This window comes from Hypomesus nipponensis, chromosome 19, assembly GCF_054491055.1.
Source record: "Hypomesus nipponensis isolate SF chromosome 19, ASM5449105v1, whole genome shotgun sequence".
NCBI classification, from domain to species: Eukaryota; Metazoa; Chordata; class Actinopteri; order Osmeriformes; family Osmeridae; genus Hypomesus; species Hypomesus nipponensis.
In genome coordinates, this window is record NC_140379.1 from 19,365,326 (window position 1) to 19,389,384 (window position 24,059).

At 40.8% G+C, this 24,059-nt stretch overlaps 1 protein-coding gene and 1 pseudogene across 1 annotated transcript in view; one reads left to right on the forward strand and one right to left on the reverse strand.

Moving 5' to 3' along the window:
* Positions 1 to 24,059, reverse strand: part of mapk6 (mitogen-activated protein kinase 6) — a 50,097-nt gene that overhangs the window by 12,548 nt on the left and 13,490 nt on the right. Inside the window, exons 3-7 of the mRNA XM_084681768.1 lie at positions 23,738 to 24,055; positions 7,083 to 7,227; positions 6,534 to 6,698; positions 5,811 to 6,006; positions 5,605 to 5,722 (exon numbers count right to left, since the gene is read on the reverse strand). Coding sequence (XP_084537894.1) covers positions 5,605 to 5,722; positions 5,811 to 6,006; positions 6,534 to 6,698; positions 7,083 to 7,227; positions 23,738 to 24,055 — 942 coding nt within the window. The remainder of the gene's footprint in view (positions 1 to 5,604; positions 5,723 to 5,810; positions 6,007 to 6,533; positions 6,699 to 7,082; positions 7,228 to 23,737; positions 24,056 to 24,059) is intronic.
* Positions 14,440 to 20,641, forward strand: LOC146247361 (uncharacterized; annotated as a pseudogene).

Genomic DNA, 24,059 nt, shown 5'->3' on the forward strand with positions numbered 1-24,059 from the left:
TTCTAAATATCTTCTCTGTTTTCAATTTGAAGTAGTAGATCTAGCTTATGTATTAAATCTTCTATTGCATCCTCTCTCTCTAGCTTCACGCCTTCGGTTATTATTCAAGCCTACGGTGTTAATACATACCACTTTGACACACTTGCAAGAAATGATCCGCTGGTTAGATGTAGGATGGTCTTGTTATTTACGTATAAAAAACTCACCAGGGACAACGACAACATCGGCAACCCTGCACTATGAATTATTATTTTGATGTAATCTTAAAGTGTCTGAACAGGACTGGGTGTGCAGGCACGCATGATTAGTTTCTCCTCCGTTTTGAGATTCTAGGTTAGAAATGTTGCCAATGACCAGCGGTTGCTACGTTTTTCCAGCAAGTTTCAGTCATTCCAGTGTTGTCCTATTACCTTCAAATTCGTTCAACGCAGACTTGAGCAACTGGTTTACTGCTCAATTTTCACATTTTCCTGCAGCTCATCTTTCTGAAATGTTCCCCTTTTTGTTTTGCATTTTTCTTATTTTTTTCCGTTTTCTGCCTTCATCTTGCTTCAGGTCCTTTCAAAAATACATTTCACAGCAGTATCTTCCAACTGCCAGTACTTTTGCATTTTCTCTTTTCTGTACTTTTCTGCCTTCATCTTGCTGCAGGTCCTTTCTAACATACATTTCAGGCTTTTTGAAACTCCAGCAAATATGTTTTTTGCTAAATGTTCACATTTTTATGCATAGCTTCTCTTTCAGATTTTGTTCACTTTGTTTTGCATTTTTCTTCTCTTTTCTGCCTGTTATGCCTTCGTCCAACTCCAGCCCCTATTTAAGATACCTTTTGGTCGCTTTGAAGCTTCAGCTTATAACTTTCTGAAATCTTTCACAATTTTCAGCTTTTTTAGTATGGTCAGCTATCCCCATTCAGGTTTTCAGCATTCTCACTGCTGTTTCGCAGGAACAGCCTTTTCTAGTTATTATTCTTTTTGCCCCCCTAAAACTTTGTCAATATTTGGACTACACAGACAACATAGGTGTCAAACGTTTCGTCTTGGTAGCGATTGAGTTGCTTGTATTTGGATTTACGTTCCGTTGCACAGTTTAGGAGGTTACAACGTTTTTGTGGGGACAAAGTGCCTTTTGTCGACGAAGGGTAACCTGTACAAGCTACGTCACCACACGTTAGCAACGACGCATGGATACAACGTGATAGACTTTCTAGCTCGCAAAATGGAGCTTGGATTACGAGTGAAAAATACCACCCCAAAAAAATCAAAACCATTTGGCTTTGTAGAGAAAGCGATTTTGAGTGGAACTGCAATCTCGGATTTTTGATTTAGGTCGTGATAGTCGTTGAAATTTGAGCGAGTGCAGGTCGCCCGTGAGACCGCCTAGTCTTTTAGGCGGCAGCTACGCTAGAACGTGACATAGTAGTAGCTAATTTTATAGTTCAATTTTACACGAAAAAACTGAAAGAGTGAAATGTTATGACGATATGACTATTGTGAAAACAGCCAGGTGGTGAGATTTTAATATAGTTTGCTGTAAAAACGTTGATTTGTTTGCTACATGAGAGCCTGTCAGCCTCCATTGACGATTGCGGCAGCAACAAGTCAACAGTGTTGACACTCAGTCAACTGTCGATCTGCGTCTGGTGAGTATTTTCTTAATTTCGTACCAAAGTCAATTCTACATCTAAATGGACAGCAGTGTTTCAAAGATATGGCGATTGCGAAGACAGCCAGCGGGTCTGCATAATTAGTTATTTGTGTAAAACTTGGAATTTGAGTGAAACTGCGTCTTGTTTTGACGTTAGCCACTGAGTCACAGACTCTGCTCGCCCACTGGCAGTGTAGTAGGCTACAGTAATGTCTTCAATGCCACAGCTATGGCTAAACTTTATTATGTCTTATTACACGGCTGTTCTTAATGCCGTAGAATGCTCCATTCACTTGAATGGGGCTTCCCAACGTTCTGCGGTGAAAAATTCTCATTTGACCGTTGCTATGCATATTTGACCGCTGTCAAGGGAAGCAAACTATTTCTCTGCTGATCAACAATACGAATGGTAACAAATACATTGTAAAAAGACACACTGTGTTAAGTTATTTTTGTTGGCAAGTAGCCGTGTAATAAGCGGGATAATGTATAGAACGGCGGTCATTATCGGGGAAATAAGCCCCTTCATGGCGAAACAAAACTCAGCTTTGCGCCGTGCCTAACAACTCCCATTACCTGTTCTAAAATCAGCGCAAACCACGGCCTCTTGGGGCTTATTGCTTAATAATCCCTTACAAAAGAAACGTTCTAATTTCCTGCGCTTTCAAACAATCAGTGGAGTGTGGATAGCCATGTCCCCCTAAATTAATATTGAACTTATTCACGTTTTGGGGGACTTTTTTTTTCAGTTAGCAAACTGTACTATTTGAATCGCAATTCCATCTGAAATACTGCCAGTGACGCGAGTCCACTAAAGCGTTTAACGCTCTGCATCGCTTGCCTTCCCACAGTGCTCCACGCTCGGGGGCGTGTTAAATACAGAGAAGTGATATAGAGTTGTAGTTCTCTAAGGTTACTGTTGTAGTTTATGTAAAATGGTGTCATGGACAAGTGTGCAGACTTGGGTTCATGTACTTACATTATCGATCATTATTGATATAAATATAGGTGCTCCTGTCTCGATCAAAATACAGCTTTTACACTGCATGATGCAAGGAATCAGATACGCTAACTAGATGTTGCATGATCTTGTCAACTAGGCTATGGGTACAGTATTGTACAGCACTTCAGTAACAGTCGCTTGGTTATGGCCACTACACATTTACTGTATTGCTAGCGAGTGACTGCAGGGTGCATACACATTTTGACCAATGGATTTCCATGACTTTTCCATGCCTTTTCAATGACTTTAAACCAAATTTCCATTACCAAACCTTTTGTGAAATCTTGGCGTATACGTTGAAAAGTTGTATTACACGGCTATTCGTAATACTGTAGAATGCTCCATTCACTTAAATGGGGCTTCCCAACGTTCTGCGGTGAACAATTTTTTTATATTTGAACTTGGCTATGCATATTTGACCGCTGTCAAGGGAAGTGGCCTTTTTGCTTCGGATTCACATCTTTCGTAGCACTCCTCAAGCAGTCCGGTAACTTTTCAACCCCAGCGTACTCCGTTGCTTGGCAACGTCAGCTGCTTTGAAGCCGAAAGAATGTTCAACGTCTATGAAGTTCAACATCTTTGGCGAACTATTTCTCTGCTGATCAACACTACTAAAAAGACACACTGTGTTAAGTTATTTTTTTGGCAAGTAGCCGTGTAATAAGCGGCATAATGTATAGAACGCCGGTCATAGTCGGGAAATTAAGACCCTTCAGCCCACATTACCTCCACAGTTAGGACTTCATTTTTTGTCACAGCGGTTATCGACCCCTGCTGCTAGGCGTAGCAGTGGACCTCGCTGTGGTGAGAAAGCCGGTGATGGGTGCTGCTGTACCCGCTGCTGTAGCTTTGCTAGCAGCAGCGCTCAGATGTTTGCAACCTTTGGAATGGCTAACTAGTTAATGCCGCCTCTCCCATGACTGAAATGTCGAATGATTTTCCACCACACAACCGACATTTGGCTCGTCCCGGGTCTTTGTCTGTTGTAATGTATCTTTCCATTTGTAGCCAAGCATCGTTAAATTTTCCTGGCATTTTGAATTATCCCTCGCGCTTCTCTGAGTTACTGTTGCTATGGCCATCAAACCTTTCAGTTAGTATGAGAGCGTATGCTTGCTTATATTTTGAACGTATTTCTTTTAAAAGCATGTGAATTATTTAAAACTCAGCGTAAATGAACAACATGAAAATATGATTATAACAACTTTCCATGACTTTTCCAAAACTTTTCGGATTGAATTTTTTTCAAGCACTTTTCCAGGCCTGGAAATAACCATTTTAACATTCCATGACTTTTCCAGGTTTTCCATGACCGTAAGAACCCTGTTAAATATCTGAAGTATGTTTGAGTGAGATTTGAATATTATGGAGCAGGATATCGTAGTAGGCTATGGAACAACATGTGTTAAATGTAGGGCTGTCAAGCAATTAAAATCAATCACAATTAATCGCAAAATTAATCAATCTATTTGATCTGTTAAAATATTACCCCAACAAATGAGATTTTTGTGGAAATAACATTAAAAGCGTGTACTTAACTTCAGATAGGCCTAACTGGATGATAATGTCCATATAACAAGTTCAGATGGAACACAACTTAAATTGTAAGGGAGTTTTATTCACTCACAAACTATAATAAACATCCACAAAATTTGACTTATTCAGGAATATAAAATACATTTAAGACATGTTGTCTCATAGCCTATTACGATATCATGCTCCATAATATTCAAATCTCACTCAAACATACTTCATGTACTTAAGCAACCACAGATTGACCTTAATATTGAACAATACAGTTTCTAGCTTGTTGAACCCAGTCAGCTGCTTGCTTCTTTTGCGGGTGTTGTCTGCCATATATTCCCAGAGAGAACGCTGCTGCTGCTACCACTCACGCTGCTGCTTGCTGTGTGCTTTGCTTGCATGTGATAGTTTAGGCTGGAAGTAGTCCGGTGATAACTAAACTCAGCCTGACAATCAGTAGGCTACACACAGCCTTAGTTTTGTCAACCGGGCCGTTTCGAAACTTTTTAAAAGTTCCATCTAAAATCCCTCTTCATCATTCAGCTACCGTCTGCAGTCGAAATCATGTGGCGACAGGTGATTCCCAGGGTCAAAAATAAACTTGCGTTAATGGCACTATTATTTTTTTTGTCGCGTTAAAATGAGATTGCGTTCACGCGTTATTAACGTCACAATTTAAACTGTGTTGCATCTGAACTTTTTTATATGGCCATTATCATCCAGTTAGTCCTATTTTAAGTTTTTAAGTACATCCTTTTAATGTTATAATGTGTTTGTATCATTTATTGGGGTAAATTTGAACAGATTAAATAGATTGAATAATCTTGTGATTAATAGAGATTAAATATTTTTATCACTTTACAGACCTAAAGAAAACCAATTACTATTTTCGTCTAAAGACAATCTAAAATAGCTGCCAACATTTCCTAAACTTCCTAATGTTTGCTGCTGTGTCAGCAATGGTCCAGCAAGACTAGCTAGTTTCCAAAGTAAACAACCACATAACCAGTGATGTGAGGTCTTCACAGCAGGACCTGAGAAATCTGACCCGAATGTTCACAATGACCCATCCTTGTGCTGCGACAACTTTACCAATACAAAAACAAATAAAAAGCATTTTATTTGTAGCGCTGTGGGGGGTGTAAGACAGCCCTTAGGTTATAAGAAAATGCTTCATTTTATTTTTGTATGAAGTAAAGTTGTCAAAACATGTGGGGGGTCACAATGACTGAAGGATCACAATGACCCGAAGAGAACACAACGGATATATAACATTAAAACCAGGACCAGACAGAAGTTACCAAATTGATATGAAGAAAAGTAATATTTGATGAAAAGCAAGTTGTTTGAATCCTGGTATAATGCATACATTCCAAATAAATTCTAATTTAATATTTGAATGAATGTGTGTGTTTGTACATTTCACACACCTGGACCTCCTCTTCATCTGTGACATCTGAGAGCGCCCGCGGGTCAACCTGAACCTCTTCTGGATCATGAAAGCTGTGAAGGTGCCAATCAACATCAGACAGTTGGCTGTCATGATACCTGCAAAGGAGTGAGAGGAATGGTTCAACTGGCAGCAATAAAACTATACGAAAGTGAATATAGCTCAAATGTTTTAAGTCTTTCATACCTGTCCCAGGTGTGGCTGTGGCTCTGATCCATTAGCAAAATGTCATCCACCTCATCCTCAATGTGGAAAGGATGCAGAGACACTGGCTCGTCCAGGGGGAAAGAGTAGTCAGCCATGTAGGGGTGGGCAAGGGCCTCCTCTGCTGTTAAACGGTCCATGGGGTTAAAAGTCAGGATCTTCTCCAGGAAGTCTAGGGCTTGGAAAAGAAAGAGGAGAGAGGATTTCTGTGAGGATGGGACATGTGCCTGTAGCTGTCTGTTTGGGCAAGGTGTGCATTTCTCTGGATGGGCACAGGTGTAAGTGTTTACAAATAATAGTATTCAATTTAATAATTGCCTGATACCTGCTATGAAAAGCAGTCTAGTCTACATTTCAGATTTGTTTTGATTTAAGTACACCGTAGCCAAATTTACATATGAAAATGATATAAACCAAATGTCTAAATTAAATAAGCAAGCTAACTGATGAGATTATAAAAGTGGTAGGATTTAAGTCAATGAGGACAACAAGCAGCAAATGTAATTCAGTATTATCATGCTAATAAAGCGAGCATATTAATGTTGTCTTATCCAATGCAACACTGGCAAGTTAGCTAGGCTAGAGTGCAAGTGTGCTGTCAACTGTAAAACTGTTAAATTTAGAATCCCCTTCCTCAAGACAAGACTTGCATGATTAAAATGTTCAAACTGTTAAATGTTTTAATATCATCATCTGTGTACTCACCCTGGGAGCTGGCACCAGGCAGTATCTTAGCCAGTGGAGTGTGTGGCTGCGTCATGTCACTGCGGATGAAGACCGGGATGACGCTGTGAAGTTCCTGTCTGTCCTCCTCCCTCAGTACAGGGATAGACTCTAGGATCAGCTGCATCTGTTCCAACTCATGGGCGCCTGGAGAAAGAACATTCAGTCATTACATTAACCGTTTCCAACAAACATCCTAATAAAGAACAGGAGCCGGATAAAAAATGAGACACAGAACCTAACATTTATTGTTGATGATACCCAACGGTGTTGGGGAAAGAGCATGTTATCAAAACACCCTCCAGATAAACAGTCTGCTGACTTATCACCACTCATTGTGCAGGTGTACACAACAATGACAATGTCGCTGTGTCTTCTAGATGAACTGGGACATGTGCATGGGTAAAATACCAATGTATTAACACTGCAAGAGGCCTTGTGCCACACACTATCAACTCATCTGCTACATGTACTACCAGTTTGGTGCGTGTTTGGTGTATATTGCCATGTGTAAAAATAAGTGACACTGACCTGCAAAGAGAGTTTTTCCAGTAAGCATCTCAGCAAAGATGCATCCAGCAGCCCACATGTCAATGGCTTTGGTATAGTTATTAGGAGACAGCAGCAGACGAGGAGACCTGTACCACTTTGTAACCAGACCCTCTGAGAGATGTCCCTATGGAGTGAGAGCGAGAAAGGTGACTGCTGTGGGTAAGTAGGTATGAGTACAACTCTACTGCGGCAGTACTATCAATGTCAAACATTGTCTTTCTATTGCTTGCATTACTTTCAAATGTATTAGAAAGTGGAAAACTAATGTAATATGAGTGTTACGTAGTGCTATATCACTGTCGATTGTGATTTTATGAAGGTTGTTGTTTCGCAATGATATGCTTAATTCCTGTCAGAACGTTAGCTCTAGCTCTTGTCTTTGAGCATATTCCACTCGCTTGCTTTTTATATATTTACACATTATTATTATACATTTACACACAGGAAGCACAGTGGCTCAGTGGTTAGCACTGTCGCCTCACAGCAAGAAAGTCCCTGGTTCGAACCCTGGTCGCTCCAGGTCCTTTCTGTGTAGATTTTACATGTTCTACCCATGCCTGTGTGGGTTTCCTCCGGGTACTCTGGTTTCCCCCACCATCATAAAGACATGCATGTGAATGAATGTTGGTAGTGGTCAGATGCCGTACTCTTATCTTCCGAATAAAAGTACCCCCTGGAATAAAAGTACCCCCCGTGCAAATCCTCAAAATATAATAAAAAGCACCCCCCGGAATAAAAGTACCCCCCGGAAAATTGCCAAATCAGCACGCAAACTGTGTCCATATGCGATCAAAATGTGTTCCTACAAGTGTAAGTGCGCATCTTTTACTGTCACTTGCAATCAGGAATAGAAATGGACAGCAAATATACCATTGCTAGGAAAAAACTTCAACACTTGTAGTTTGGAAATACATAATCATTATTAGAAATTTTCAAAAAAGAGGCTGTTACAAATATATGGTAGAACCTTTCCTCAAAAACTTACAGTCAACATGACTGCAACATAACATGAAAACCACTGGACATACTTAGTTATTACAAAGGAAAAAAGGAGGCTGTCTAGTTACAAACATACATGTAGTAGTACTATCACTTTTCCTTAAACAGCTTACAGAAAATACTTCAATGCTTGTAGCTTGGAAATACATAGTTACAAATCTGTCAAATAACAAACATGCCATGACTACTGGTATACGGTACCTCAACAAACTAGACACGACTACCGCGCAGCACAATTGCAGGTGCTGTGATATTCCTAATGATATCATCTCGCAGCACCTCATATTCCGCGTCTTGTGTGGCATAAAATGCTGAACTTGCACCAGTACTAGTTAAACCTTCAAAGTATCTACTTTACTTGAGTTTGCAAAATATAAAGAAGTAAATGCCCTGGGATTTCTATTTGACGATGAGAGGGTTGTTGACTTTAGGTTGTGACTGTCATGCTGGTGTGCTGAATGGGAACCGTTATGTGAGTGTACAGTAGCTACAGCTAACATCAGAGCCATAATGAGGCTCTGGCTAACATTTACTAGCTTGCACTGACAACCAGTTGGTAGCTAATGTCGTTGGCTAATGTAAGTTACTTGCCAGTAGCTAGCTAGCAAAGGTAGCTAACGTTTTCACATCAAAGAGTTCAAATTTAATTCCCTTCCAGAAAAAATGCATTGAATTTTCAAAAATTATGTCATGATTTCCCCTCCAAAAAAATTTACGTACCGTCCAAAATAAGAATGTACCGGGTGGATTTTTCGGGTAAAAAAAATAAACGTACCGGTACGTTTATTCGTAAGATGAGAGTAGGCGCTTTGAGTGCCGCAAATGTAGAAAAGCGCTATATAAAATGCAGTCCATTCCATTCATCCGACAACCAACAATGACGTTGAGAAGACAGGACTAGAAGAGAGGAGGTAGAAAATAGGTAGGGAAGAAGAGGAAAAGATAGAACAAGAAGAATGGCCACAATATCTGGACTTGTCTTTATATAACAACGCTTGGACCCCCAGACCTCTCGGAACATTTGGTCCCCTCCAATGTTGGCTACGGCCTTTGCCACTCTGAACAAGCGCAAATTTACAATAGCTACAACCACTGGGAAATATCTATGGAACAACCAACCAACCGGCAGGTAATAAAGGTTACATTGTTCTCCACTGGATCTAACAGTGTACATTAAGCAAGGTTAATTATTATAATTATTTAAATCCGAGGATGTTTCTACAGACTATGGCAAGCCGTTTTATCATTTAACCAATGAATTGTCGATATCCAAAAGGCAATTCTTGATATCCAGAATTCGATTTTGGATATCAAGAATGAATTGGTTAAATGATAAAAACGGGTTGCCATAGTCAGTAGAGTTGATGTGAACGCAATCACCAACGATTTCTCATAACTTCATTAACACTTCAAACACGTAGAGTTTTCTTAAATGCGATTCCTTTGATCCTTGTGTTTTTTTAAGGAATTGCATTTGAGACAACTCTGGACGATTTACAACTGCTATTTCGAGTTCGGAAAGTCTTCTGAAGTTCAGAACAATTCCCAGATGAGAAAACTTTCATGAATGCCAAATGTTTTCCTAAATCCAATTCAGAAGAAATTCCTTCTTAAATTCTTCTTAACTGCGTTCGAGAATGAGGCCCATTCTCCAGCATAGTCCAATTTAGGCCACACTTATGATAATGCATGTGAGCTAATGATGACATTTGGCCACACGGTTCATCCTTATGGCATGTTAAACTTATGTTCAACAAATGCCCTTGTCCCATACCAGCATCAGAAATAAACAAGGGCAAAGGGCAAAACTGCCCCTAGGAAATATAATTTTGCCCCTGATATCACTAGGAGGGACAAAAAATTCCCCCATAATTTCCTCTATAATAATTATAATTTAATTAACTTGTCAAAAACATCGTAGCCTATATGACCGGGTCCAGTTACCATAGAATGTTTTTGATTTTTCACCTTTACGATATTGCGTGTGCGTAAACAACCGAACGTTCTCTCTCTTTTTTTTTTTTTACTAGGTTAAAGTTTCAAAAGGTGCCCCCAATTTTTTTTTTTTTACACCCCTGGATTTCAGGCAGTGGGGGAAAAAATCGCCCCCTAAAAAATATGTAAATGTCCTACCCTGTCCCATACCCTCAGATAAAACACAGGGGGAAAGAGGGAGGGTTGGATGCACGTGAATTCCTGTAATTTCAGAGCCAGAGTAGATCTGCTGAGGGTCTCACGCAGCCTGAAACAACCCAGGACAGAACAGGCAATACTCGCTGAATCCGACCTATACATACAGACCTATACATCTGCAGAACTAGCCAAACAAAATATATTTTCTAAACTCATTAAGGCAGTTAGTGAGATCAGTAAAGTATGATACATGGCAAAGCGTTATTTAGACACTGTGCTATTCAAGTATGCAGTTGCCCAACCTGTTAAGACTGGTGATGATTTGGTTGTGTAAAAATTGGTTGTGAAATCAGCTTTAGAACTCTGCACATAGGCCGTCTGATAGTAAATAGTATAGTAGATTGAGGCATCCAAAAATGCCAACATTGGTTAGACATTCCATTTGAGGAACAGATCAAGTATCCTGCCTGCACAATTCTCCTTGTAGCAATGGTCCCATCCGAAATGGAAGTCAGGTGGCTGAGCGGTTAGGGAGTCGGGTTAGTAATCTGAAGGTTGCCATCTCGATTCCCGCCCGTGTCAAATGACGTTGGGCAAGGCACTTTACCCTACTTCCCTACTTGGGGGAATGTCCCTGTACTTATTTTAAGTCGCTCTGGATAACAGCGTTTGCTAAATGACTAAAGGTAAATTATGCCACCTCTTATCACAGCAAAGACTGGAAGAGAGACGGTGACTAAAAAGATAGCAGAAGCACAATTTAAGGTCAAAACAATCCTCAGTGCAGGGTTAAACATAAGTAATGGCCCAATGGCCCAGGACCGGTAAAAAAGTCTGTCAGGCAAGTAGATCCGGGCCAGTGACGGTGGCTTTGTCTACATCAGAAGGCAGTTGCATCAGCATACATCAGACAACAGAATGACACAAAGCGCGTGAAACAAATGTTAGCTAACATTTCAAATTCACTTCAGCTAACATTAGTAAAAAAAAAAAAAAAACTAGGGGTTTCCTAGTGTCATGGAAAACACAGTACACCTGGGTGGAGAAAAGCGAGGATGGAGATGGCTGCTTAGATCGCCAATTCCCTGCCAATGCCGATCAAGGGGGGTCATTTTTTAAGGGGATACAGATCTATAGAAAACAGGCTTTAGATGCATACGACAAGAGCCGCCAACATTTGCAATGTGTGCTGGCAAAGCGGGTCGCGAACAACCCATAAGCTGGGCCACTTCATTACTAGACACAACGGGCAAACAATGACACAATCAAGCAAATGGTAAAGTTGATCAACACCGCTTACTACATCGTGAACAGTTAGTTCCCTTCACCGCTTACGAGAGAACGGTCGAATTTCTGAAGAATGGAGAAGACGTTGGTTATCAGTACTTCACTGATGTAGCATGTCGAAGATAAGTTACTCAGCTAGCTAACTATTATGTTACTGTGACTTTGCTCACAAAGGATGGTTGACACAAAACCCGACTGCTTGAGTGTCATGAGTGAGATTGAGTCAACACCGATTACCACATTGTAAACAGTGAGCTCCTCTTCCAAGCCACATTACCTATCTATGTTCTAGCCAAGCTATGGTAGGCTCATAACCAACTGCCAAGTAGGGCTGTTATGATAACTACTTTTTCTTGTGCGATAAATTGTACCAAAATTAATTGCGATAAACGATATTATTGCACACACGTCAATTGTAATTTTCAGTCAATTTTTATGGTTGAAAAACTAGGTGGGATGACAGTTATGTATTGCTAGGTGAGATGTTAGGTTAGTTGCCTCTTTTAGTTTCCACTTGTTTTAAACAAAGTTGACATACCGGCTTGTTGACTTTAATTGACTCATCTCATTTGTCTTAAAGACAAAATGTTCCCACACTGGAGCTGAAGATTGCGGCTTTGAAACCAAGTCCATTTTAACTTGTCCTTCCTAACTAGCTGTAGATGTCACGAAACAGAACACTTTATGACACAGTGAGTTCACGCCTTCTCTTCACCTGTCGGTGTCCGCTCTGTGTGTGGAGACGCTAGTCCCGCCTACGCTTTCAACACAGAAAGCAGACAAGATGACTGAGGCAGCGGGATCGACTAAAATGTTGGTGACATTCGTTCTTATGTAAAAATTAATGTAATCATTATTTGTTATAAAAATGATCAGTTGCAATATATCGCAGCACCAAAAATGATTGCGCTCATTTCCATATACCGTGCGATAAATCAATATATTGACTATCGCGACAGGCCTACTGCCAAGAACATTACAAAACATTACACAATTTGCTGGCTATCTAATTTTAAATGGCTAATTCGGTGGTCACTCTTGAAGGGAGTGAAAGAGGTTGTTGACTCATAAATATCTGGGTATTCTGATTGATGATTCCCTCACCTTTCAACCACATGTACAGTACCTGGACTATGTGTTGGACTATGGTGATCTTCTTTATATGCATGCCTCTGCTAACTGTCTTCGCAGGGTGGACGCAGCTTACCATGCTTCGCTGCGGTTCATTACAAACTTTAAGGCTCTGACTCACCACTGTGAGTTATTCTCTTGGGTAGGATGGCCTGCTTTGGCCACCTGTAGGCTCTCTCATTGGTACACCCTTATTTATAAGGCAATCCTTGGTCTGCTCCCTAACGACCTGTGTGTTTGCATCGACCAAAGAAGTGTCGGACAATATTCTTTGCGATCTCTGGACTTTTTTTATGCTCACTGTTCCAAATGCCAGAACGGAAATGGGAAAAAGGGCTTTTGGATTTGCCCCCTCATCACGGAATATGTTGCAGAATGTTTTAAAGCTCAGGGAATTAATATCACTGACTACTTTTAAATCTCGAGTGAAAGACAGAGGCAGGTTCCCAAAAATGTAAATGTTTCTTAAATTAACTCACGTCACTGTTTCTTAGCTCTTAGCTTTTAGTTTCTTTCAACTTGTCTTGTTCTGTGTTTTCTGTCTGTAACTGTGTTTTTTATGCTGCTGCCTGTCTTGGCCAGGTCTCCCTCGAAAGAGATTTCAATCTCAATGGGACTTCCTGGTTAAATAAAAATAAACTACAGAGGGTACAATTTCTGGGGAAATTGCTTGCTTTAAAATGCATAGCCTACTTATTATTTATAAAGATTACATAGATTTAAAAGCATATTTTTTTCTGCTCATTTACAACTCAAAATACTAAGAGTGAAGAGTAGAATTAAATAGTCGTCTTCTCATTTCCCCTGCAAGAGGGAATGGTGATCAGCAACCTCATAGTTGAATCAAAACTAATAAATTTGGCAGAAACCTAATCTAATCTCTATGACTAAACGTAATTGTAAGTTTTTCCCTTCTAGTGATATTTTCAGGCATTTAGCCTACTCATATTGCATTCATTCATAAAGGACCCCCTTTGAAGCTTATTTTAACAACAACGTTACCAGCAGTATCTATCTCAGATGGAATCGCGATTCAAATAGTACCATCTGCTAACTGAAAATATGCCCCCAAAAACGTAACATTTATCTAGGGGAAAATGTCAGTGGTAGCGATCATTGTCAGTAACAAGGCAAAATGCGATATAGCCCTGCTGTGTGGAGAAGCTGCCCCAGTAAATTGTAGGCTACAACTACGACTGTCTTGGTACCAATGGCGTTGGTTGAATTCGATTTAACGTTACTTCAGTTGTACGGTCTAGGCTGAAATGAATTATTTTCATGAACCGATTGAAGTTTAGGCTGTGGCTAGGAATGGGCGATATAAATGATATGCAATATAAACGATAGAAAATTAGCCTACAATTTAGATTTAAATTCTATTGCACTATCGCGATAATGCATGTAGGACACAATCTACCCGCGAAATTTAGACAAGCTGCAACGCATCATCGTATTAATCATCTTGAGTAGCTATGGCTGAAAGCGAAAGCTGGTGAAAAAGACCGGTGCAACATCCATTATTTGGACTTGATTCGTATTTAAGCCATCCAACGAGCAGCAGCAAACTACTGGGGAGGGTCGTTACACAGAACCTTTTTTTAAAATGTATGTATTACAGTATATCCTCTTCTACTCTTTCTTAAAATCCTAACAAATCTATCTCCTTCTCTCCCTGACCCTGTCTTTCTGCTTGAGCAGTACTGGTTGAAACCTCAAAATATTGTTAACAATTTCTGCATATATGCAGGTAGCAACACTAGTGCTAAATAAGTATTTGGTCGGCTACATGACGCTGGGTAAGTAGGGCTCGTGAGACAGCTCACAAAAAGAACGATGGGGAACACACTTGTTTAGCAGATGAAGACATGTTCGTAGGTACCCAGCGAAAAGCCACCTCAACTTTCCTAGACTTGTAGCTACGGCATCTTACTAATGCCGAAGGCTCGCTGACATTGCATAGCGTGTGCTGACGTTATGACTGTGTGCATGTGTATGTGAGAGACGTGTGAGTGACAGAGAGACAGAGGGAGAGCAGGGTGAGAAAATGCAGCTGAACTAATACGCTGATAATAATGCTTATTAAAAAAATTATAAAACGCCATTTCTGGCGGCCGGTGTTAATTCTGTGTGGCGCACCGCCACAAGTTAGTCTGTGTGGGGAAACACTGGGGTCTATGTAACCTGTTCTGAAATGGTTCTATTATAATTTACATATTGTGATATATATCGTTATCGCAAGAGGCTGCAATGTTAGGGATGGAGATTTTAACTGATTTCACTATTCGAATAGTATCCGAAATTATTTTCGAATATCCGGATAATCTATTTTGTTAATGTGGTTCCGTTATGTAATTAGCCTGACGTGACGCAAAGCATACAGTAAACACAAACAACCACACATACTGGCAATAATTGGGACTGTTAAGCTATTAGATTAAATAAGGGTTGAATAAAGAAAAAAAAAAGAATGATCAATTTATTAACATGACGAAAAGACAATGAACTTGAAAAAACGCTGCGTCTTCAGACGTAGGCTCTTAATTTGGCGGAGAAGCGATTAGCCTATTATTATGTGAAATAAAAAGTAGGCTACATTGGACTAAATTAAACACATTATCCTCGATAAAAACGAAAGTCACACATGGAGAACTATTGCATATTAACTTGGAACCGGAATCCTATAGGATACGGTGCACCACCACACAATGCAAACAGTAACAGCCGATTACGCTAGCTCTACATGGCTACTGGTAAGAAAATAAATAAGCCACAACTGCATTAGCCATACGCATTTTTATTCAGGAGAATTATCATGTAAACATGCTCAGGGGAGAGGCGAGTACGGAGTCGATTTACGAGCAGGCCGGCGTAGAAAAGACTGCAGGACCTGAGGTTGCTGCGAGGTACTGCTTAGCCAGGACACAATGCTTCTTGTAGCGCCAAATGAAATGAAAGGAGACTTGCAGCAGAACACAGGCGTAGCCTACCTTTTTTGATGGTTTTCATCATTTTCTAACGTCACAACTATTAGAATTCACAACGATTCACAACGCAACGGTTTTTCAATAAAATATATATTTTTTTTTATTAAACTACGCTCATAAGTATTCGAAAAAAGTATTCGAATACTAACTTACTTTAGGATATCCGGATATTCGATTAACCACGCCCATCCCTATGCAATGTATATCGCAATATGGATTTTAGGCCATATCGCCCATCCCTAGCTATGGCAATGGAGTTCAGGTTAGTAGTCACTCGTCAGATAGTTTCACCTATTGAAAGACTTTTGATTTAAGTAAGGGTAGTGCCGCCGTATGACTTCCTACGTAGGCTACTGTAAACAGTTGTGATGTTTTGTTTTTTTTTGCTACTAGACTATGCTACAGGATTGCAGTGAGCTACACTGGTTTGAAACCACAGGTAATGATAATTTCACCAACAAATCGTTTACTTGTAATCTAATGTCATAATAAATCCTACAACGAAAATGTATTTGTGAGGAATGTTTATTTTAACGATTGAAAACAGATGCATCACAGACTGCTGTAGTATGTGTTGCCCGGGCAATGTCATGATGCCAAGTCTTCAGTGAAATAGTAAACTACTGTTTCCGAAAGTAGATGTAACTACTTCCTTATATCAGCTTATTCTGTACATTACACTTCACAATTGTGCTTCATATCACAAAGTAAAATGAGTAAATAGTTATCACCCTGGCCTCTTTGCTTGTGGTGTTTCTGAAGCTCCCTTGCAGTAAAGCAGTTAGCCTAGCTATCTCCCAGAAGTTAACAAGCTGCTTAACTAATGTTCTGCTAGAGGTAGTCACACGATATTTTGTGACGTTAGTGATTGTGGCTAGCAAGTTAGCCACCGTTAGCTTCACTTTTGCCACAAAAACTTAATTAAAACCTAAACCGTGCAACGGAACATATATCCAAATAGAACCAACGCAATCGTGACCAAGACGAACCTTTTAACATTGACATTGTCTATGTAGTCCAAATATTGACTGAGCCTAGGGGTGCAAAAATAAACATTATTAATAGGGCTGTGAAATGATTACAAATTTTAATCAAATTAATCACAGGTTTCTGTGGATTAATCATGATTAATTACATATGACCGATTTTCCGAATTTTTGTCATTAGTGTGCGTCTTAGATTTTGCGGTACCTTGATGCTCGAGTCACCCGTTGCCACTCGCAAAACTTTGGTGAACCCCTCGTCCTCAACAATATCAATCGGTCTACAGCTTTTTGCAATACATTTGGCAACTGTGCTAGTCACCTTGTCACAGGCAGACTTAGCGAGGGCCCTACGCTGTTCAGTGAGGGTGGTTTGGCGCATTCTACTTGAACTCCCCTCGCCGACCAATGCATGCTTCGCGTTGAGGTGGTATAAGTTACTTTAGGCTGGTATTGCTTTGGTGAAACGATAACAATCAGTCATTTAGCATTCAGTCATTTAGCAGACGCTCTTATCCAGAGCGAAAATTAAGGGGCACACCTTATATTGACCTGCAATGCATTTATTAATGTAACTGGAGAGGGTACAATTCAGAGGCAATTTTAGATCCTTTTTAGGAGTGCTCAAGCACTCCTAATATTTTTTTAAATATTTTCTTAAATATATTGTTTATTATCATTTGATGCTGGTAGTTCATGAAGAAAGGGACATCCTTAGTTTTTTCATTCAATATTTTGCATAATAATACATAAATGTATTAATTGTCATCCAGTGAAATTAGGGATTTATATTAGCAAGGGGATTTACGTTAAGCACTTTTGCAAGGCACTGTATTCATGTCACATTCTCATTGAGGGCTGAGCACCCCTATAGTTCTGATCCTAGAATAGCCCCTGCAACTCACCATATAACCTAAGCTCGAGTTTAAATACATTATTTAATGTGACATTACGTACTGTACATACAGTCTTTAGCATAAGTCTTAGCTAAATGACTTAAATGTATGATGCACTTTTCGATCAGTCCTCCGACACCACAACACGATACTTGCCGAGTATAACAGCGCAACAGCTCAAACACATGTAGGGATACAGTAGCAACACTAGTGCTAAATAAGTATTTAGCTGCTAGGCTCCATGACGCCGGGTAAGAAGGGCTCGTGAAACTGCTCACCAAAAGAACGAAAGGGCACCCACTTGTCTGGCAGATTAAGACATGTTCGTAGGAACCTAGGGAAAAATATCCTAAACTTTCCAAGACTTTTAGCTAGGTTTATAGGTACCTAGCGAAAAATAGCCTCAATTTTCCTAGACTTTAAGCTACGGTACTAATGCAGAAGGAAAGCCGATATCGCTGTCTTACTAGAATGTCGTATTTATGCGTTGTTGCTAACGTGTGCTGACATTGTGCACACCCAATGAATTCAAAATTTGTAGGTCGCACATGCGCGAGTGCTTGTAAAAAATGCTCGCACTGTCTCAAAAACTGGTCGCAAAATGGGACCATTTGGTCGCAGTCTGGAGCCCTGCCGCAGAGTGTGCATATCACTTAGATTTTATTGGATGTTCCATCTTAGTTTTTTTGGAACACAAACTTCTCATCCAGAAGTTGCAGATTGGGTGGAATTGTGGTTATATTACGTTAAACAAAAATAACGAATTAATCCTGTAATTTAATCATAAGGCGTTATTTTTCACAGCCCTAATTATTAATAAATATGTGAGATTACAATGGTTTGTGCTCGCCGAAGGCAAGCACACCCCAATAAAAATAATTTACTAGACTGTTTAAAGTTTTGTGTTCGTTGCAAATGAAAAAAAGAACACTGAGGCATGAGTGACTAAGTTAAATTGGCCCCAAATTTGTAGTTATACTAACTTGAGTTGTTTGTTTTCAGCTTTGCTGATGTTATATTAAATTAGCTGTGGGAGGGCTAAAGCAGCAAATTTTTTAAGTGTTCTGTCAGACTCATCTACTGACGTAAGTGGCAGAGACCTGGAAGGGGTTTGTCAGGATCTTAAGCGGTGGACGTCCCAAGAACATCTTTATTGGTGTTGAAGAGCTCCAGCACGCCATAGCGCCTGGCCATTATGCAGCGATGAGGGCTGATAAGCCTGGCTATTGAATCGGTTTGTATTGCCGTGTTTTCACTTGTTAAGTAACGTTACAACAATAAACAAGTGTTTCTCTGTCTACAGCATTGGATAAGGCTGGTATATCCCAGTGGAAGGAGAAGATAGTGGGCGTAGGTACTGATGGAGCTGCTGTGATGGTGGGGAGGGTGAGGGTGTTGCCACACTCCTTGCCAAATTCCCCACTTGATAAATATCCAGTGCCTGAGCCATGGCCTGGTGTTCTTCATGTCCAACATAAACCCAATTTGTCATGTGCTACTTTAACTAATTTGTATAATGATCCTAAGCCTATGTAATTCTAATTAGAATTATATTCTAATTCAGGTGTTGGACGTACTGAAGGGCTGTATAAACAGTACCATCACTCTCCAAAAGCATGGAGAGCTGAAAGATCTGCTCAATCAAAAGGTCTGGAAGCCAACCACCTGGGGGAAGGGGGGTCATTTGTTTTATTGGTTCTGTTTCCTAGGAAATCATACGTATAATCAATCTCTGTCAACATTAATCCTTATGTGGTTGTTTACATCAAACAGATCCGCATGTGCTGAAATCCAGGGCCGGATTAACCATTTGGGCAACTGGGCACTTGCCCAGGGGCACATGACATCTAAGGGGCCCTCCGGCCCTGGACAAAATGTTAGGCCTATATCACGTTATGAACGCAGTCCTTACTTTCCTTAATGTGAGCACTTTATTGCAATTAATTCAATCATAATATTATGTTAAATCACATCAAAAACAGTGTTTGTGTAGTTTTAGTAGCTGCCTGCACAAATGCCGCTTGCCAGCACTATGCCGCGGACACTGCGAGCGAGAGTCACGCGACTTGAAACGGGAGAAGCAGCGAAGCAAGATGGAGAAGAAACAGTTCAGCGGGAGTGCTAAAATAAAATTGAAAAGAAAAAATGATTTAAGGCTCGACTTAAAACATGTCCCAGCAACATTTTTTACTCCAAATGATCAGTGTCCTTTGAGAAAAGGCGATAGAATCGCAGCAATCCCTCCTTCACCTGTGGAAACAGCTACCGTTAACGTTTAAGTTAGTGGTGCTGGTGGTGTGGAAGCTAGCAGTGAGACAAGGGACGACAACCGACTGAGCCAAGAGCAAGAGGACGACGAGAATGAACAGCCTCCACATCATCACAACGAACATGATGCAAGCCGAACTGAAGGAGCTGAGACAGCAGGTAGATCCAGCCCCCGCAGCACCTTCACACTCCCGTCAGATCCGGCACTATGGGGACCCCTGACAGAGACGCTGAGGGAGGTGGCCATCCACAGAGGGCCCGCTGCCTTCCACAACCAGGCTAGCAGGTATCCAGCATCAGTGAGAGAGTCTGGCCTTGGGTGTCAAACCCGCTATCTCACAAAGGACCGATTTAATTGCCGTCTTCAAAATAATTAAGTCGTCCCGAGGGATTGGCTGCTTTATTCACCATCTACTTGCTGTGTTTATTGTCATGCCTGCAAACTGCTGTCATCTCAAACCCAACAACATGCCTTCATCAGTGGATTTAGCAATTGGAAACACAAAGGATCGGGGACCATGAAAAAGGTTCATGGCAGTTCAAGACAGAATATGTTGTTTCTAATACAGAGATCCCAAGACATTTGCCGAGTGGATGCTGCACTTGTCCGACAATGTGAGGCAGAACAACGGTCCTGGACAGAGGTACTCAGGCGTGTGGTTACTGTCATCAAGTTTTTGGCAGCAAGGGGGTTAGCTTTCAGAGGCGACAACGAACTGTCGGTCTCAGTGCATATTAGGAATTATCTTGGGATATTGGAGGTTAGTGCACATTTCAATCCATTTTTAAAACAACACCTTGTAAAGCATGGCAACAAGGGGAAAGGCCAGCCCTCACATCTCTTCCACTGTGTGTGATGAATTACTGGGTGACAAAACAAAACCAGTTGTGAGAGATGCGAGGGCTTGCCTTTCCCCTTGTTGCCATGCTTTACAAGGTGTTGTTTTAAAAATGGATCGATTGCAGATGAAATTAAGCAGGTGAAATATTTCTCTGTTATTCTCGATTCCAACCCAGACCTTTCGCATGTGGATCAGCTGACATTTGTATTCCGATTTGTTAATGCAAGTGGGAAAGTAGTTGAAAGGTTCATAGGATTTGAGCCCATCCACAGCCATACAGGCCTTAGTTTAACGGAATCTGTCATTAGCATGGTGCGAAACCTTGGCCTGGACATGGCAAACTGTCGTGGTCAAAGTTATGATAATGCTAGCAACGAGTCTGGAAAGTATAACGGACTCCACGCTCAGTTACAAAAAGTAAACCCTCTAATCCACTATACACCGTGTGCCGCCCACTCCTTAAACCTTGTTGGTGTTAATACCATTGAAGACTGTTGTGCAGATGTCATTTCTTTTTTTGAACTTCTACAGTCTCTATACATTTTGCAATGCTTCAACTCATCGCTGGAATACATTTTATTTTTAAACAGCGACTTTAGCATTAGCCGTACATTAAAATCCCTCTGTGCTACGAGGAGGAGCAGTAAAGCAGACTCAACAAAAGCTCTATGCAGAAATTACAGGGCAATTCAAGATTCATGCTCTGCGGGAAGACGTTATCGCTCTGGATAAGAGCGTCTGCTAAATGACTGAATGTTAAATGACTGAATGTTATCGTTTCACCAAAGCAATACCAGCCTAAAGTAACCTATACCACCTCAACGCGAAGCATGCATTGGTCGGCGAGGGGAGTTCAAGTAGAATGCGCCAAACCACCCTCACTGAACAGCGTAGGGCCCTCACTAAGTCTGCCTGTGACAAGGTGACTAGCACAGTTGCCAAATGTATTGCAAAAAGCTGTAAACCGATTGATATTGTTGAGGACGAGGGGTTCACCAAAGTTTTGCGAGTGGCAGCGGGTGACTCGAGCATCAAGGTACCGCAAAATCAAAGACGCACACTGACAAAAATTCGGAAAATCGGTCATATGTAATTAATCATTATTAATCCACAGAAACCTGTGATTAATTTGATTTAAAAAAAAATTATCATTTCAAAGCCCTAATTACTTGGTCTCGATAGCGGAATCGATAAGATTAGACCTTATTGATATTCGGGTTTTGAGAAATTTGGAACCGGGTCCTTACAGAACCGGTTCTCGATACCCATCCCTACCTCCGAGTGAATACGGCACATTGAAGATGTCATGTAAATTCCGATTGCTTCAGTGGTTTTTTTGGCCCTATTTGTATGTGTATCTAAAGGCTGGTTAAGCACGTCTGATTTTTTAGTCATTTAGCACACGCTCTTATCCAGATGTGTTACATGCATTAGCATGCTGCTAGATGTATTTCCACTCACATACCCCACTACTGCTGAACAACGCCGACACACAAGTCTTATCCAACACTCTCTCGCCTGTACTACTGTAACTGACTGGGAAAGCAGTTAATTAATTTGCATGCGACTTATTTTTATACCGTGTATTCGTGTAATTTCATGCACCGAACGCCTGTACCGTTTCGGTTCAATACGAATACATGTAGGCGTACCGTTCCACCCCTAGATATTAATGTGCATTTTTGGCTACTATTGTTTCCTCTTCAATTTCCATCAGTGTTTCCCAGACATTGGACTAATTTGTGGCGGTGCGACACAGAATCCACACCGGCCGCAACCTTGCATTTTGTGTAAAAAAAAAACAAAACAAAAAAAACGTTTGACCATTTAACAAGTAGCGTATTCGTTCAGCTGCATTTTCTTTCCCGGCTCTCCCTCCATCTCTGTCACTTGTGCGTCGTTCTCACATACATACACAGTCACAACGTCAGCACATGTTAGCAACAAAGCATACATACGCCATTATAGTAAGACAGACAGCTATTTCAGCGAGCCTTCAGCATTAGTGCCGTAGCTAAAGATATAGGAAAGTTGAGGCTACTTTTCGCTAGGTACCTACGAACATGTCTTAATTGAAGGTTCCCCTTGGTTCTTTTGGTGAGAAGTCTCAGGAGCTAGCTACTTACCCGGCGTCATCGAGCCGAACAGTTAAATAGTTATTTAGCCCTAGTGTTGCTACCTGCATATGCAGGAATTATTCGTTTGTTGCTGAACTAGTTTGTGTGAATCAAATATAAGTTCTGTGCAACAAATTATTACCAAAGGAATTATTTTGAACCCCCGTGTGACATGAAACAACCCCCCTGCCACAAATAGCATTCTAATCTGAGGGAAACACTGTCTATAATTTCGTCGTCTCCCTGAGCCACACTCGTATTCGTTTTCATATTCGTACTTTTCTGTCTCTTTAATTTCGCTCCACACACTTGATAAGCAGTTCGCACTTTCTCCTTCTGTCCTTTCACTTCTCGCTTATTTTGCTGTCTCGATCTCCCTCTTCACTCACGCTGTCGAAGTGTGCATGTGTGACAATGCAACTGGTCAACGAGATATGCAGGCTCTACATTTATCACAACACAGCCTTGGCACATCTCTCCACAAAATATCGCATGCTTTTTGGGACATTTCCGATTTTGATATTGCACAACGTGATAACAAATGTAATCACAAAAACTATATTGAGTCAATATATCGTGCACCCCTAGAGTACCAGTACCGGTATACTGTGCAAAACTAATATAATCTTTGCCTGAATGACATAACCCATCTCCTGATTGACAAGCAAATCACAGCCTTGACAGGCAATGAAAAATGGCAAAATGAGCATATGGCACCATTTAAACCGAAGCATGAGCAAAATATCCTTAAATTCGCTTTTCCCGGTGTGAAAAAAACGAATTCTAATGGCTTATAAAACACATTTAGGAATGACCCCTGCTTGTCACCTCTAGTGTTAATGAGTCTAAAATAAGTATCATCCCTCAACAACCGATATGCTAAACTCAGACATTTGTGGCATTGAACTAAAACTTATTACACAAAGGTTAGAAAGTAAAGTCTGTGTCTTTTATAACCCTAAAAACAGCCTACTTATTTGTGTGTAGTGCTTACCTTGTGTGAGTAGTGTGGGTCCATGATCCGTGCCAGCCCAAAGTCCCCTATCTTAAGCACCAAGTCCTCAGTGTTGACAAACAGGTTGGAAGGCTTCAAGTCTCTGTGCAGCACATTAGCAGAATGTATGTACTTGAGGCCCCTGAGGAGTTGGTACATGAAGAGCCTGGCATGGCCCTCAGAAAGGAGCCCCCTCTCCAGGAGCTGGCATAAGTCTGTCTCCATGTACTCCTGTACAATGTAGACAGAGTTTACCTCGGTCAAAGAGACTAAGTCCTCAGTTAGTCTGCGACCACTGGGGCCCAGTGTCTCAAACACCTGG